At 42.0% G+C, this 16,210-nt stretch overlaps 2 protein-coding genes across 5 annotated transcripts; one reads left to right on the top strand and one right to left on the bottom strand.

Moving 5' to 3' along the window:
- The first annotated feature begins 475 nt into the window (after positions 1-475).
- On the top strand, positions 476-7,687 carry LOC308137188 (nucleotide sugar transporter SLC35D2-like). Its single transcript, XM_080505778.1, has 12 exons — positions 476-664; positions 920-953; positions 1,064-1,150; positions 1,966-2,033; positions 2,208-2,279; positions 2,448-2,516; positions 2,663-2,765; positions 3,486-3,578; positions 4,829-4,896; positions 5,100-5,178; positions 5,277-5,359; positions 6,812-7,687. Exons 1-12 carry the CDS (start codon positions 555-557, stop codon positions 6,915-6,917), a joined length of 972 nt encoding a protein of 323 aa, XP_080361904.1. The 5' UTR covers positions 476-554; the 3' UTR covers positions 6,918-7,687.
- A 1,424-nt stretch (positions 7,688-9,111) lies between these two features.
- LOC308137215 (transmembrane protein 205) lies at positions 9,112-15,491 on the bottom strand. Of its 4 annotated transcripts, none has more exons than XM_080505818.1 (4): positions 15,431-15,491; positions 12,613-12,748; positions 11,675-11,838; positions 9,112-11,569 (listed from the first exon to the last, which is right to left on the bottom strand). In XM_080505818.1, exons 2-4 carry the CDS (start codon positions 12,713-12,715, stop codon positions 11,267-11,269), a joined length of 570 nt encoding a protein of 189 aa, XP_080361944.1. In that variant the 5' UTR covers positions 12,716-12,748; positions 15,431-15,491; the 3' UTR covers positions 9,112-11,266. The 4 variants fall into 4 exon arrangements, with proteins under 4 accessions (XP_080361944.1, XP_080361941.1, XP_080361943.1 ...); XM_080505815.1 differs by having other exon boundaries at positions 15,380-15,441; XM_080505817.1 differs by lacking the exon at positions 15,431-15,491 and adding an exon at positions 15,380-15,408 and having other exon boundaries at positions 12,613-12,781.
- Positions 15,492-16,210: the final 719 nt, after the last annotated feature.

Here is a 16,210-nt window from a genome sequence, read left to right as displayed (position 1 = left end):
CAGTGCAATTCAAACAATGGTACAGGTGAGTAAAATGTTTTAGTAGTCTTTCTACCCCTGATGATAATGTGTAAAATATGAAGAATTTAGCCACAAGATCGAGTTATAAACAAAGCGTTCCTCCGAACTCGTGATTGGATGAAGCAGGTCATACGTCACGCTGGGAACTAGGAAGTGGGACAGTGATGGAGATAACTCCGCTGCACTCAGGGTTGCATCTCCATCCACCTCTCGCTTTATGCCCCGCTCACCGCCATGAACGAGCGTCCGCGGTGTCTGCCCGGAACGCTCAACTTCGCGAGTGAGCGCTAGCACGGTCCGCAGCCGCGCACTTTGACACCCACTTCAAGCGGCAGCATCTAAACGTGCCCAGTTAGTCTGTGATGTGCGCGCGGAAGTTGAGGAGCGTCGACGTGCCCGTGCGTGCATGTGAGCGAGTCAGTGCGCGCGCGTGTGCCGGTGGGTGTGTGTGTGAGTGTGTGTGTGTGTGTGTGTGAAGAAGCCCGAGAGTGAAGAGATGGCAGAGCTCACACAGGAATGAGAACTTGTCGGGGATGGCGGACGAACCTCTGACACTGTTCCTGAAGCTGTCCGCCGCCGGGTTCTACGGGATTAGCTCCTTCCTGATCGTCGTGGTGAACAAAAGTGTGCTCACCAACTACAGGTACCGGTCCCGGCTCGCGTTTCCTCCCGGGTTTGGGCTCGAGAGAAGCGGGCTACGTTAGCTAACCTGGCTGCTGGAACCAGTTGCCTCGGCTGAGTCCTCGCCGGCCAACACGGCGACAGATTATTAGCTTAGCAGCAACTTTGGGCTAGCGGGCAGAGCCAAGGGGGAACTTTTAGTTTGTGTTGCATTCTGAGGAGCTTTGCTGAGCCGGTTCGTTTGCTAAAATGTTAGCTAACCTCTGTTCACTTTTAGGTTCCCTTCTTCAATATGTGTCGGGATTGGACAAGTAAGTTTGCTCTTTCCTCTCCTTTTTTTTTTCTTCCCTCACACATCCCTCATTGAAAGCAGGCTCGCAGAGAGCTCCATTGAGCTCTCCCTCTCTCTCCCTCCATGTAGATGCTGGCCACGGTGGTCGTGCTGTGGGTGGGCAAGGCAGCGAAGGTGATCACCTTCCCAGACTTTGATGACAACATCATTGTCAAGGTGAGAGTCAACCCCATCTCTTGGCACCGGTACTACCTGTAAAAAAAAAAACCCAACTATATAAACAGGTCTGAGGAAACCTTGGTAACATCACATCATCTCATAAATCATTAAAAACTCAGATCTGTTTAATTTATGGTGGCTCCAGAGACCAGGAATGGGCCAATTTGTTGTGAGGAACTGCAGAATTCATTACAATTCAACTAAAAAAGGACTAAGCGTGTGTCTCTGACTCTAAGGAAGCTAAACATTGAGTTGGGGGGGGGGGGGGAGGGCTGCATGTCAGCAGCCTCTCAGCCCAAAATGCAGCTGAATCCACTTCTCAAGGCTGACGTTGAAGTCCACTCATTGACTCCCTGTCAGTGAGAGATTTCCAGTATGTGAGAGCAACAGTTGGGAAACCGGATCCCTCACCTGTAGCACACAGAGATAAAAAACATGATCTGCAGCTGCGCACAGAGCTTAAAGTTGTTTGTTTTTAAAGTAATATTGACACAGCGATTCTCTTCAAGTTAATCACGTTCAGACTAGTATTAAAAATGAGTCTTACCTGTCAAGTTACTTTCAATTACATGCATTTGTGCTGTCTACTTTATTGTACGTGTCTGTATTTTATTAGTTTGTGAATCACATCCTAGAGATTACTTCCTCTAAATTCTAAATTTGAATTTCTGCTTTGAAAACAGACTTGAATACATGTTGCCTGTCAGGATTCCAAGCTGGCTTATTGTACCTGTTCCTCTCGATTCAGTTCATTTTTGTTGTGGCTATTCTTTCTTTACCTAACCACAATGTGTTGTTCCATTTTTTTCTAGACATTTCCTCTACCTCTCCTTTACGTGGGAAATCAAATCACTGGTCTATTTGGAACCAAAAGGCTGAAGTGAGTTCACTTCTAAACATCTTGAGGGCCTCATCTTTCTGGTTTTTCCTGTTGAGTGTGACCTGTGGAGAATTCCGTTGTTTATTTTTCTTGTGTGTCAGTCTGAATGACAGTGAATGCATTTTAATCTGTTGAGTCCTTCATCAATGATTCAAACATCCTTTTCCCCCCCAGCCTGCCGATGTTTACTGTCCTCAGGAGGTTCTCCATTTTGTTCACCATGCTCGCTGAGGGGTTTCTGCTCAAGTAAGATGTCTCACAACAGAAAACCCACTCGGTCTGATCGTTGTTTTTGCTCCCTTTTGCTAATTGAGTCACCAAGTCTTCATCTTTGAAGACCAGTCCGGGCTTTTATTTACAGCTCAAAGCAGTCAGATTGTATTTCATTGCTCTCCTGTGTGTGACCTTTGGCAGGAAGAAATACTCCAGACCGGTCCAGCTGACAGTATTTACAATGATCCTTGGAGCGTTTGTAGCTGCGAGGTAAGTTGTGTTGCAGCCAGGTGTTGCGGCTGTCAACTACACCAGAATGACCTGAACAACAAAGCACTCTGTGCTGATATATTTGCAATTTTAGCTCATATAGTCTTCAAGGGTATTCGAGATATACTTCTTTACTTTGTTCCCAGTGCTGACTTGTCCTTCGATCTGGAAGGATACATATTCATTCTCATGAACGACATCCTGACTGCAGCCAACGGCGCCTATGTGAAACAAAAATTAGATGCGAAGGTATGTGGCAGCAATGTCTGAATAGTGACCATTGTATGGTCGGAGCTGTTTTTGGCATTGAATGTGAAAGTAGAGAACCAAAACTGTCCTTCAATGTCTCACTACAAGGACCTCGGAGAGTATAAATACGTCGAGTTGGTTCTTTTCCCTCTTGAATAACTTTATTTCATGTTCCGGGGGGGGGGGTCTGTATTGTTCTTTGTAGTTAAAGTATCATTCGTGACTCACAAATATTATAAAAAACACTGTTGTGCTGCTTTACTTAATTCATTCAACTCCAGTGATTGTGAAATGTCTTGTAGCTGCTTTCAGTTGGTTTTTATGTCACATGGGCAGACTGCTGGACTCTCCTGTTACAGCAGAGGCAGAGCTGGATCCAGATTTAGGCTGTGATGTCTGCAGAGCACCATCTGCTCACACCGAGCTCAACAGAGGGGTGTGTGTGAGCGCGTGTGTGTGTGTGTGTGTGTGTGTGTGTGTGTGTGTGTGAGTGAGTGACGCTGGGAGGGAGTAGAAAAGATGGAGCCATGCAAAACAGAAATACACAAATGCAAACAAGAGGTTCGAGGTTGGGCAGAGGGGCTGGCCATGCGTGACATGTGTATGCTAGTTAGTGAGGAATGCACAGAAAATTCTCTTGAATAAGCGTCTCTGTTCTGACTCCTGCCTATTTAGGTGTCCGCTCCTCTTTCTGATTCCACGTTCTTTTTCTTCTTTCAGGAGTTGGGGAAATATGGATTATTGTATTACAATGCATTATTTATGATACTACCCACTGTGCTGTTGGCCTACATGACTGGAGATATAGAGAAGGTGAGCTCTGCATGCTGTCCCTTCTCAATGTCAATCTGTAGAATTTACTTTTTTTGTTTGTTTTTTACTTCTGTGAGTTTTTGGCCTTGCAGCATATTACATGTACATGTATTCCCAAGTTCAGTTCTAAATTAAAGCCACTGCACACGTACAGATATATATATATATATATAAAGAAGTATGTGTGCTTTAAATATGAGCTGTCCTTCTGGTCTGCCCAGCTGGGGCCCCGCAGCCAAGAGGGCACAAAGATGCTATTATGCACTCAGAGTTATTACAGCAGTACCAACAACTTCACTTAGCTGAATGAGCAGAGCACCCAAACAGACCGCCGCCCCTTTCAAGCTTTCGGAAACTCTGTGTTGGATTTTCGGGGTTTGCTGCATCACTGCCTTGTTGTCAGCTCTTAAAACATTCCTGGGAACTCGAGTTAACTCCCTTCATTTCCTTTTACTCCCATGCCTTGCCTCACTCGACCCATCATGCTCACATAAGCAACATCTTGTGTGTGTTTCAGTTATGGGGACCTAAATCTCTTGAGACTTTGTCATTATCAGGGCTTGTTGGGCTTTTTGTTCTTCGACTAAAGCAAAAATCCTCATAAGAAAAGTGCTTTAGGTGAAGACATGTTTTAAGTTTAGCTTAGTCACTGGGCAATAATAGCTGAGGTAGGGTTACGAAATAGATTTTAACCACGCAGTTTTCCCAGTATAATCGATGTATGTATGTATATATGTGTATGTGTGCAGGCAGCTCCATTCTTCTAAACACGATTGTATGCACACAGACTCAAAATGACTCTTACTACTGTAGGAACAAAATAAGATTTCTATGAGGGAAATTAATCCGTCTCAGGTGAAGACATGTCTTAAGTCCAGACTTGGGGGTTAGGTTGGTGGTAATTTTAGTTCATCTTAGATTGAAGTCAATGAAAAGATATGTAAAAAAAAAACAACCCAGTATATATAAATTAGTCTTATATTTTCTTTGCCCTCTCTGGAGGGTCAGAAGCCTGAGGGCACTCGAAACTTGAGGTCAAGTTGGTGTTGTGTGAGTCGATAAAGATATATGATCATTAGTTCAGTTTACAATTAGAAATAGCCTGAGGGTATATCTGTTATGGGTTGGACAGTTACAGACATGTTGATCGACTGTATTATGACATTTAATAGGTGTTGAATGAGATGTTATGTCAGTCCTTGACTTTTACTTTTTTTTTTTTCCTTCCTATGCTGCGTTTCTCCCATCAGGCGGTGAACTACGACGGTTGGTCGGATGCATTTTTCCTCTTCCAGTTCATCCTCTCCTGTGCCATGGGGTAAGCGATTCGGGCCAAAGTTCAAGCGTGACGCACAATCCAGATCATGTATAGAGTGTACTGTCTGTACCAGACCATGTTTCTATGGCGTGCTGTGATATTTGGTTATGGAGTTATATTGCATTCAGGCTCATGAGCAGTGGCTCCAGTGTTTGTTTGTTCTGTCATTTCAATGACAATATGTTCTATTTTTCTTTATCCAGGTTTGTACTTATGTACTCCATTGTGCTTTGCACACAATACAACTCGGCTTTAACAACTACGATCGTGGGCTGCGTTAAGGTGAGCGGGTCTGCGTTGCATTTTGCCTGGCTTTATAGTTCGGTACAGAAAAGTAGAAACAGTTGGGCCACAGTGTCTTAATTTTTTTTCTTCTGCAGAATGTCCTGGTGACGTACATTGGGATGGTGTTCAGTGGAGACTACATCTTCTCCTGGACCAACTTCATCGGTTTGAACATCAGGTATGAAATCTTTTTCTAAATCAGCCCCACAGAGCCTGAACACACCTCTGCGACTCCACAGGATGGAGATTTGGCGCGACACCCAGCAGGTTGAGTCTTTAGCGAAATCAAAACTATTCTTCGCTTCACCAGCGAGCAACTCGGCTTTACTGATAATTGTGCTGCTCAAGTCGGTCTACTACTGGCTGAGAGTGAAATGGTTAAACGATCAGAGGAATTTCATGGTAAATCTGCACACAATAAATGCTGCCTACACAGAGGGACATTCCTGAGTTCATCTCAACTGCTTTGGTATTTTTTTTTGTGTGTTTTTTTTTAAGTTCACAGTGAAAGAGGCTTGGTGCATTGTTAAAGGTGTGAAGACTCTACAGGCAGCGTGCCAAAATACTCTACAAATGTTTCACAATAGATGTCTTCAAATGGATTACCAAAAAAAAAAAAGTGCTCTTGTATGTCAGAGGTGACAGTTGTGGTATTGCAAGTTTCTTAGTAACTGCCGAATGGATTGCCCAAGTTTGAATTTGTTCCAGAGGTTTAGTTTATGGCCATTTTTTATGAGTGATGCTCAAACTAGGCAGGGTTTGGTTTGTTTATTCTCCCTGTTTAAACTCGTGTCGTCAGGTTCATCCCTCAGTCCACAAATATGCATATTCACTAAATTACAGTCTTTAAACGACCCGTAGCTGTGAATGTATGACCACCTTGTCTTTGTTTGATCCTGTTGTGATCCACGGTTGGATTAATCAAATGGGTATTAGAAGATGTTTGATTTGAAAAAAAAACCCCAAAAAACATGAAGAGAATTAGTCTTGAAAAATTGAAATTACCCATAAAATATGACATCTGTGATGTCGGAGGTTTTCTTATCACGTTAAAGCTGAGATTTGTGAGTTTTCTTCATGTTGTCAGTCAATGAATACATTTTTTTATTAAAAAAACAAAAAAAACAGCAGGAAGTGAAATTGAACACGGCGCCACCGGCATGGAGAAACAGACAAGGTTCAGATAACATGTTGGCGTCACCTGGATTTTTAAAGTACGACACGTCTAGTTCATGTTGACCTAAATTGTTTAGAGCAGAGAAAACATAACCACATGCGCCTCAAGCGGAATCATTAAGAGATTAGTCAAATGTGTAATGTGACTCATGTTTGTTTTATTTATCTGATGTTTTGTAACTTTTGTATGAAAGTGAATCAGAATATTCAAAAATAGTATTTAATTGTCCAGAAAGCTGCCGACGTCGATATGCGACAGGCTTGCAAGTCGGATCTTGTTGAGAAATGCGTCGTTTTCACGCCTGAGATGTGTTGCGACAAGTTCATCTTCACACAGATTCAGACGAGATTTTTTAACTAATCTAAGAACACTAAACTAATAATATTAGAAAGTAATTCGGGTTAGTTTTGTGTATATTTACAATGTGTGCACTCTGTGTTTTTTTTCCCACAGTATCGCTGGAAGTCTGGTGTATTCTTACATCACTCTGAGGGAAGAGCAGTCCAACAAAGCAACCGAAAGCACCAAGATGGAAATCAAAGGCAAGGTTGTTGTATGACGGGAACACTGGATTTTTTTTTTGTGTTTAACTTTTTTTTCTGTTGACAAACAAGAAAACCTTTTCTTTTTATTTATGGAGTATTTTTCAGTGGCAAAGATGTGGGATGGACAGGCCTGGTGTTTCAGAAACCTCCGCTGTCGTCCTGCCTCTCTGCTGCTGCCATGGTTACGAAACCCCTCGGAGGGGTCATCGGTTGTTTGCAGTTGGTGTCTTTTCTTGTTGAATATTTGTATTTTGATACTGTACTTGTAAGTATTGGAAACAAGGGAACACAGAACTTGTGCTATCGATATTTACACTTTTGAAAACGTCAGCGACGGGGGAAATGTTACAGCGTTTCGAAAGCGGGATCCGCTGCAACTTATCAGCGGTTTTCCAGCATCGCTTGTCCGAGGAGTACTCATGGGAATAATAAGTACTGGCTGTTTTGAAGGCACAATCCTTCCTTGACACTGCCTTTTCAGTTTTGCTGTTTACAAGGAATGTAACTTTCGATGCCTTCTGAGCACAGCGAGATGCACTTCCACTGTCATTTTCTCTTGTTTCAGTCTTAATCGGAGTGCATTTTCTTCTTCTTTTCTTTCGGCGCAAACACTGATAACGGCTTGTTCCAGACTGACGGTAGCGACGGTGATGTAACCTCCTCCCTCAAACTACCACAGTGGTTGGTGAGCGGGCTGTTGGTTCACATCAAGGAGCATGGCTCAAAGTTTCCTCCCTCTTTTTATTTATTTTTTTTTTTGGGGGGGGGGGGGGGTGATCTGAAATAACAGTTTACATTTACTTTCCCTTAAGTATTAGCGAATGTTACTTGTGCACTCTTCAAAGCTATACCCGCTCACCCCTATGCAGAATTACCATGCAGTACCTATACTAAAGACTAAAGGGTTCATTGTTTCAGGTGTTTCTATTTCACGTCATGGCACTTTTAACTGAGGTGGCATCTGCAAAGGGGTGGAAACAAATGGACCCACTTCCTGTTACATTCACTGTTGGGATTGAGATTAATGTATTTTCCTTAAATGTAGATTTAAGGCGTGTTGGGTTTTTTGTTGTTGTTGTAAGTATTAAAAAGGGGGTCTTGGTTATTTAAACACTTAATAATCAGGTACGAGTATTGGCTCTTTTTTTTCTTTTCTTTTTAAAAAAAAACTTTTTTAACTGTCATTTTCTATTTATTACCTTTTGGGACGACACTTTTTTTTCCTGGTGGACTTGCTGGTGAAGTGTTGATGGGGATCACATCTCAAACAGTAATGAGGAATTTGTAGCTGATACACAGTGATGTATTTTTGCATTAAAAATTCAGTTTTGATGTGTTGTATTTGAGTGCATATTTCAAATGTGATATCTCCTCCCGAAAGCGAGCCAAGTTTCTTTTCAAGGTTGTGTGTAAACTCTCAGCAATGCCACGTTGGTGCACTTGGTGGCAGTACTGAACAGTCTTCAATTTGAAAGGCAACTTTCAAATTGAAGAAAGTTGCAATTGCAATTCTCAGCTGATTTTAACCAACAGACTGGCAATATTTTCCACTTAGTCTGTAAAAGTATTGCGTATGCTGAACAAATGTGGTGCCACTGTCCTCTCGTCTGATCAAGCAGTAAAATTTAAACTGCATCTAAATTACTGGGATTGCATGAATGAAGAGTTTCCCCCCCCAGACAAGTCATTTGAGACCACCAGGAGGCGCCAGAGTCCCACACGAAGGTATTTTATTCACTATACAGGATTATATCCTTCCAACATTCCCACCATGTATCATAGTGGGCCAGATTAGACCTTCAGGTCTGACAGTTTTGAGCCATTAGCCGGATGTTCGATGCTCCTGGTTTAAATGGTAAATGGTCTAGATTTATATAGCGCCTTCTAACCACACTGAGTGCAGTCCCAAAGCGCTTCACATATCAGTCATTCACCCATTCACACACCAATGGGACAGAGCTGCCATGCAAGGCGCTAGTCGACCACTGGGAGCAATTTAGGGTTCAGTGTCTTGCCCAAGGACACTTCGACACATAGACCAGGATCGAACCTCCGACCTCTCACTCCGAAAGACGACCACTCTACCACCTGAGCCACGGTCGCCCCACGGTTTAGATTAACAATCTCTTTTATGTTACCTTAAAACATTCAGTGTGATAAATTAACCTTTAGGATTGAAGATGTCACACACAAATGGTTAAAAAAAAAAATCATTTTAATACCTGATCCAACCAGATGAAACACCTTTGGTACAAACCCACATCTATAAACAGTGTGTGACCTGCTCTGACCTTACAACTCAAAACCTCCATCCAGGACCACATGGGCATCCATCACAAATTTCACAATTATTAACACCATCCCAGTTATCAGAAATGTCTAATTGCATTGTAAGGTGTTTTGTTTAACACACAAAATGGGCAAATGACCCACAGGCAAAATCAAGACATTTATATGCGCCTTACATCAAGTGATATTGCATTTATTTGCACCGGTAGAGGTTGTGTCGTCACGCCCCCATCATTAGTCTACTTTTTTCAAAATAATAAAAAAAAGCTTCTGAATCTGCTCTTGGCAACAACAACCCCAGTGGTGGATATTTATTTGCTAGTTTTGATGTTTGTTTGACCAGCACAAAAAGAAAAAGGCATAAAAGAAATTCCACTGAGGGACTTACAAGGAAGTGTCAACGTTTTTAACATCAATCGGAACAACACTGATTCACTAATGTCAAATAAACTGACGAGTTAAAAAAAATAAATTCTAAACTTCTATGACGCATCGTTCCCTTTAGTTAAAATAAAACTAAACCACTCATCAATATGTATAAACACACAACATGGTGGGTTTTTCTGTAAGGCACGTGGTAAGACTGTCTTTGGTTGTTTAACGTTCAGATACACTGTCCTGTGGGGTCACAGTGGCAACAACACACACAAAGAATTAAGGTGCAACATCCGCCGTCTCGTTTTTACATTGAATCATTTGGTCATCTGCACCAAAACCTTTTTTTCCCCAGTGTGGTTTGGTGTTTAACCCTCATCATTGTTTAAGCGAAGTGCATGAAGGCAGACGAGTTTCCTCACCTATGTGATGGCTGTGGAGGTTACAACAGAGGTGAAGAGGAGTTTGCTGGGCCGACAGAAACTCTTCAGGAGTCACATGTTGCTTCTCTGCCCTTCTGATTTGTCAGAAATCACACAAGGTTGCGGCTCGACTCTGAATCTGAGAGCCTGCGTACAGGTGTGAATTTTTATTTTAGTTGCTGAATTTGTGTAAAAGGGGCTTTAGAAGCAGACGGACATTGACCCAGCAAAGTGCAAATGCATTTTTACTGGTGCATCCCCGAAAGTACAGGAAGTCAATGGGCATCCGTCACTTTTCTATACCATCTTATCTAAATCAGGGCGCTATGCGGCCGGAGCCGACATGAATTAAGTCAAAAACATATTCTGTGACTCTACTGCTGGTTCGTGCTCACCTGCAAAACATGGACACTGTCACCCCGAGAAGTCTTGGGATGGAATAAGAGCCTATTGTACCTCTTGGGCAACGCTTCAAAAAATGTTTACTCTCTACAATTAACCTCTCAGGCCTCACAACTATATATTACTTCACTTCCATAGTTTAATGAAACCCTCTTAAAAGATATCTCTCTGTGAGGTTTAATGTGGGTTCAGAGAATTGTGATGTGCATGCAACTCCCTTTTTAATGTGCCCCCACATGGATAGATTAACACATTAAACACTAAGCCATCGGAAGAAACTGTCACAATGACACTGTTTTCACTGCAGTGTTTTCACTGCAGTGAATCCTTCTTGCATGCCAGGAGGGGCAAGGAGAGCTAAACATGTCCCTTTCGCTGGAACACGTGAAGTGCACAACTGGAGGTGTTATGATGTAAACCCGAGGTAATCCAGACAAACCTGTGCCACTTCACTGCGAACAACTATTCCCGCTACGCCCAAACCAGACGAGCAGGAGTGGACGGCGCCGGAGCAGCTCCCGATCTGAAGGCGTCTTTCCACTGCACGTGTAAAAAGTGCAACGCGGCAGGATTTCACCTGCTCCGGTGTGTCCGATACTGCAGACGTAAAGTCTTTGACACATTCCATCTCTACTTAAGTCACAACAGTCATGTTGTCATCCTATTGTAAAGGTGAAAGTCAGCATAAAGCAGAATCTTAAGCCGCTCTCAGGCACTCTGGGTGAAAGGTGACGCGTTAGTCATTGCAGTCGCTGACTCATTTCTCAAAATCAAATATGACAACAACAATTTAAATACATCATTTACAAAAAAAAAAGCAGACAAGGTGTGTTACAGGGAACTGATATATAAAACTGTCCAGCTGCTGCGGAGTCTTACAGCGCCGCCAGGTTCTCCGCCATGTAGCAGAGGCTGTAGAAGTTACACCCTATGCAGCAGAGGTTGCACAGAGACGACAGCACCCTGTACAGCCACAGGCGGTTGCTGAGGTGCCTGTATTTGAGATCCGTCTCGCACAGCTTGGCGTACGCTTCGCGGTTGGACGACAGGCCGATGTCCTGACCCAGTCCGCACGACTGCTCGATGAGATGCATGTCGGCCATGATCTCCGAGGTCATCTGGCCGAACCACTGCGCGTTGACGGCCGCGACCGTCACCGACACGAAGAAGATGAAGATCTGGAGGCAAAAACCAGAGAGAGAGAGAGAATGAGATACGGCTGTTTCAATGTGTTTTGTTCATTTTGATAACGACGGGGAGAGAGAGAGAGAGAGAGGACACACCTGAAAGGCTTCCCGTTCGTCCAGCAAGTCGCTGGGATGGTACACAGCGTAGATGGTGAGGTTGAAGAAGGCACATGCCGACCCGAGGTGGAGGTAGAAAGGGACAAGGCGACTCTGGATGAACCCGTAAGTGTGTCTGTTCAGGTGGTTGTCCATCACAAAGCCTGCACGCAATTTCAGAACGACACACTTCAAATATCGACTTCATGGTGAAGTCCACATGAGTGAATTGCTGAAACTGAACTGTAAAGTTTGGGAACTACTGAACATTTCATGCGCATATAGTCATAAATATATTTGTATTAATTATGGCCTAACTACATTTATGCTGGACTACAAAAATACCAACATGGCATGTCGAGCTTGTGGTTGAATATTAGAAGTGGAAGATGTGATATGAATATTAATTCACATTGTGGATGAACTCGGTAACACTTTTAGAAGAATTGAAGTAGATCACATGGTGTAAATGGTGTATCTGTGAAATTACACAGTTCAAAAACACTCATAAAAGAGCACCAATGGGAGTAATCCGTTTCTGTCAGCCCTGTTGAGTCCTCATGGAAAGCTCAGTTGACTTTAATCACTCTGCATTCGGAGTCAATGTGACCAACATCTGGCTTGTGGACAAGTTTGCCATTGAAGTTGTTGTACAAACAGTGAATGTAAACATCTTGGTTCAAACAGTGCCAGTCTGTGTACACAAGGCCGGGTTTGGGTAAAGTCAACCAAGGATAAAGATCACAGAAAGATAATACAATGTCGGCCGGCTGACCCCACAACTTCAATGTATTCAAACAGGAAGTGATGCCGAATGTCTGAGTCTGCGATGTTCACTTATGTTAAGATTATGCTTAGGAGAGAAAACACCTTAAACGTTGTGCGTTTTCGTCTTTACTTGTTTCTTTTCCGTGTGTATGTGTGTGTGCGGTACCAACTTGAAATGAAGGTGACCCAGATCTGCATCCCCCAGTAGGTGGACAGCAGCAGAAGCTGCAGCAGCTTCACAGTGAATGTGGGCTCCTGGTCAGCGGCCATCATGTCTCTTCAACTCTCGGGACTCTCCACTCTGCTCTGCAAACGTAGAATCGATTTGTCAAAGTGAAGCTGTGAAGTGAGACGTCAAAACTACTGATATCTCGATACCTTCGATGACTTGAAACAAGACTGAGCACAGAAGCCACTTCAAATTAATCTAAGACGGATAAATTACAGACAGGAAGTTAAACTGTGGACCGTCTGCTAGCAGCACAGACATTTTGTTTTGAGGTGATAAATTAACCAGACGAGCTGTAATAAAAAGTAAACATGCGAGAATCTCAAACAGAAAATGCAGAATGATCAGCGCATTTCACGGAGAAGCAGGGAGTCATTGAGCACGCAGTACAATAACGATACTGAGAATTGGCAAACTGCAGCTATGACATTTAGTTTCACTCCGAGTAATTTCGAGGAAACAACAGATACGGGAACAATATTCTAAATATACCAATTCCCCAAGATGATTTATTTGAAATCAACTTATCAACAAAAAAAAAAGATTTTCTCCTACACGGTTGTTAGATTTTGGTTATAGAATAGAATGGAATAGAAAAATAAGGAAAAAAATGGTGAGATTGAGTGATTACAACAATAAGATGGAGAACTGAATTTAAAAATACTTTAAAGACAATAAATGACAAAACAAAACAACTCATAAATCCCAGGTGAGAAAAAAAAACTGAAACAAATAAAATTAAACTATGACGGGAACGTTGATGCTCAATAATGTAGGCGATATAACTGGATTAAAGTTTGGTGATTGAATAAAAAAGGCATGTCATGATAATTAGCACAGCTATTTTGTTATTTTCACTGATGCCTACGGTAACAATAAGACTACTAAGTGTCTTTTTTACTCTTCACTACCACTATCTAATCTATCCATAGTTATTGTACCTACTGTGGAAAAAACAGACGGTAATATTTGTTGTTACTCTCCTGCAAACGACCTCTTCTGTCATGAAAACCACAAATTGTCTATTATCGCCTTGAGTTTATTTATTAAAACATCAGTAATCATCATCAGCAAATTTGTTCTTACCACCATTTATTAAACAGTCAGCCATGTGTGTGTGTCACAATGTTATTAAAACATTAGCTCGGCGATAATGTTGCAGAGAATTGCATTATGACTGGTCATAAATAAATAAAAACGTGAGAATATGATGTTGACGTCGTCACGCTTTCTTATTTGTATCAACTGCACTTCTTGGACCCAATTTTCAATGAGACGTAAACTTTTTCTTTTCTCATGTGTGTTGGCCTGCAGATCACAGCAGCTTGTCAGAAGTGGAGTCGTTTGTTGTCTTTGCTGCTTATTGCAATTTCTCCTTCATTTCTGACTTGTTGCCTTTTGCCATCAGGTGTGAAACACAATAGAATATAGTAGCTCCATCCGATTGGCCAAATATGTGCAGAAAATGAATGCACAGCAAATGGAAAACACATTTATTGCATTTCAGCTTGTACTTTCCGAGATATATATATATATATATATATATATATATATATATATTGTGACAATCATAAATCTGCAATAAATCCTGCCTAATCTAATCACCAGATAAGCACTTTGAATAACATTCACTACCTGAAAAGCACTATAGAAATAGAAGTGAATTGATTAATTGGTCTGCAAATCCCAAAGCTTTTCAGTGAGTACACACTGCAAACTCCCACCTGATTTTGTCAAACATCAATGCTGCACTATTACATGTTAATCACAACAGCATGCCATGTAAAATAAACAATCCTGTGTATCTCAGGAGAGGAGAAGACTGTATAGTTACTTTATTTTTTCTTCTCATTCCCTGAATTATTTATAACGTTTTAATGTTAGAGATAAAATCAAGATAAGAATTCAAGGGAGAATAAAATGTAATCACCTTGTAAAACACAAAGTTCTGACAGTTACAGAGAAACAGAGAAAAGAGATGAAGAGTCTGCAGAAGCGGATTTGACACTTTAAGAAGTTTGCGGGTTCGAATCCCTCAGCTGACAGGTCACCACTATGACATGAACTTTGACCCTTGTGGCTGCCAAGCACATCTGAGAAATGGCTTAAATATAGAAAAATGACAATGAAAAGCCGCAAATTAGCACAATTAGATATTTAGTGTTTTGAGGTGAACAGTCAAGCCACAGTTATTACAGGCCACGAAAACACTGAGAGAAGAACTGAGGCGTTTTGTTTACAATGACAGAGAAACGTGGACGGCGTTGAATAACTAAAGTAAAAAGGGAGGAACGACCAGGTGTCCAGAAACTTCCGCATTGTTGTCAAGGAAACTGCGCCGCCGTGGCGACCTTCCCTCTATAAACACGCAATAAAATCACCTCTTCTTTAAAAAAAAAACACTCAAAACGACCAACAACAAGCCCTGCAGGGGATTTTTTTGTTTGTTTCTTCTTTTGCTTAAACTTAACCAACAAAAACAAGACGGAATCGACCCACCGAGGCTGCGACTCACCCTCAAAGTCACCTTTACAAAAAAATAAATAAATAAGTTTCCCACTTTAATAGCGTCAGCTGGCGGACTGCAAGTCCTCCTTCCAACCGGTCACATCGACTCCTCCACCTGCTGCACCGTCAGATCGCACCCGAGCCCCCCGGAAATCTCTTGAGAAACCCGCCGTGACATATAGACCCTCGGTGGGGCTTACCTGAGCGGTGGGACGCAGCGTGTTCGCGGATCCTCCGACAGTGAAACTTACCCAACCGGCTGAGGCTCGCCCTGCAGTGGAGCGGAGCAGAGGAGGTGGGTGTGTCCTCAAAATGTCTCCGTCTTGTGCTGTGTGCCGCAAAACTCTGGTTCCTCATCCGGACCAGGAGGTCTGCAAGCCTGCGGCTGAAGCTTTCTCAAAATGATGACTAAATAAACGTTTTAATTTTGTTTTCATTTTATTTGCTCACACAAAATCATTTTCAAAAGGGGCCTTTCAGATAAAGTACAACTACAAATGTCTAAAATTGGGAATAAAAATAGAGAAAACAGCAACAAATGGGATGAAACAACCAGCAAAAAAAAAAAAAAAAGCTGTTAAAAAAAAAAAAAACAACCCAAAAATAACTAGGGTCTTTTAAAGAAAATCCTCACTACTCCGTTGAAAAAAGACAAAATTGATTCAAAACAGCTCAAATGTCATAATTGAAGCAAAAAAATGCTGAAAAAGATGGTTGAAACCTCTTAAATCAGGTAAAAAACAAACAGCTGAAGATGTGATTAAATATAATCCCATTGTGTGGTTGAAACTTCATAAATGTAACATAATACACATTTTATGTTCATTTATAAAAACTATATATGAATCTCCATCCCTAATGTATTCCAAAGCTTTACTAATTTTCTTCTCCTGCAGGTCAACTTCATCTTCAGAATCATGTTTCCAAAATGTTACTCACCAAGTGCAAAATTGTGCTGCAGTGGTTCCTCTCCTCACTGTGGAGTTTGTTTTCCCTGTGTGCATGCGTTTCCTCCCACGGTCCAAAAACAT

Source organism: Blennius ocellaris, assembly GCF_963422515.1.
Source record: "Blennius ocellaris genome assembly, chromosome: 12".
NCBI classification, from domain to species: domain Eukaryota; kingdom Metazoa; phylum Chordata; class Actinopteri; order Blenniiformes; family Blenniidae; genus Blennius; species Blennius ocellaris.
The sequence above is the reverse complement of the archived record's forward strand: the minus strand, read 5'-3'. Positions and strand labels throughout refer to the sequence as shown.

Coding starts and splice junctions, on each gene's coding strand:
- LOC308137188 (XM_080505778.1), top strand. CDS start 555: ATGGCGGACGAACCTCTGACACTGTTCCTGAAGCTGTCCGCCGCCGGG. Junction 2,034..2,207: donor TTTGGAACCAAAAGGCTGAA/GTGAGTTCACTT, acceptor TTTCCCCCCCAG/CCTGCCGATGTTTACTGTCC. Junction 5,360..6,811: donor TTCATCGGTTTGAACATCAG/GTATGAAATCTT, acceptor TTTTTCCCACAG/TATCGCTGGAAGTCTGGTGT.
- LOC308137215 (XM_080505818.1), bottom strand. CDS start 12,715: ATGATGGCCGCTGACCAGGAGCCCACATTCACTGTGAAGCTGCTGCAG. Junction 11,839..12,612: donor CTGGGTCACCTTCATTTCAA/GTTGGTACCGCA, acceptor AATTGCGTGCAG/GCTTTGTGATGGACAACCAC. Junction 11,570..11,674: donor ACGAACGGGAAGCCTTTCAG/GTGTGTCCTCTC, acceptor TTTTGCCTCCAG/ATCTTCATCTTCTTCGTGTC.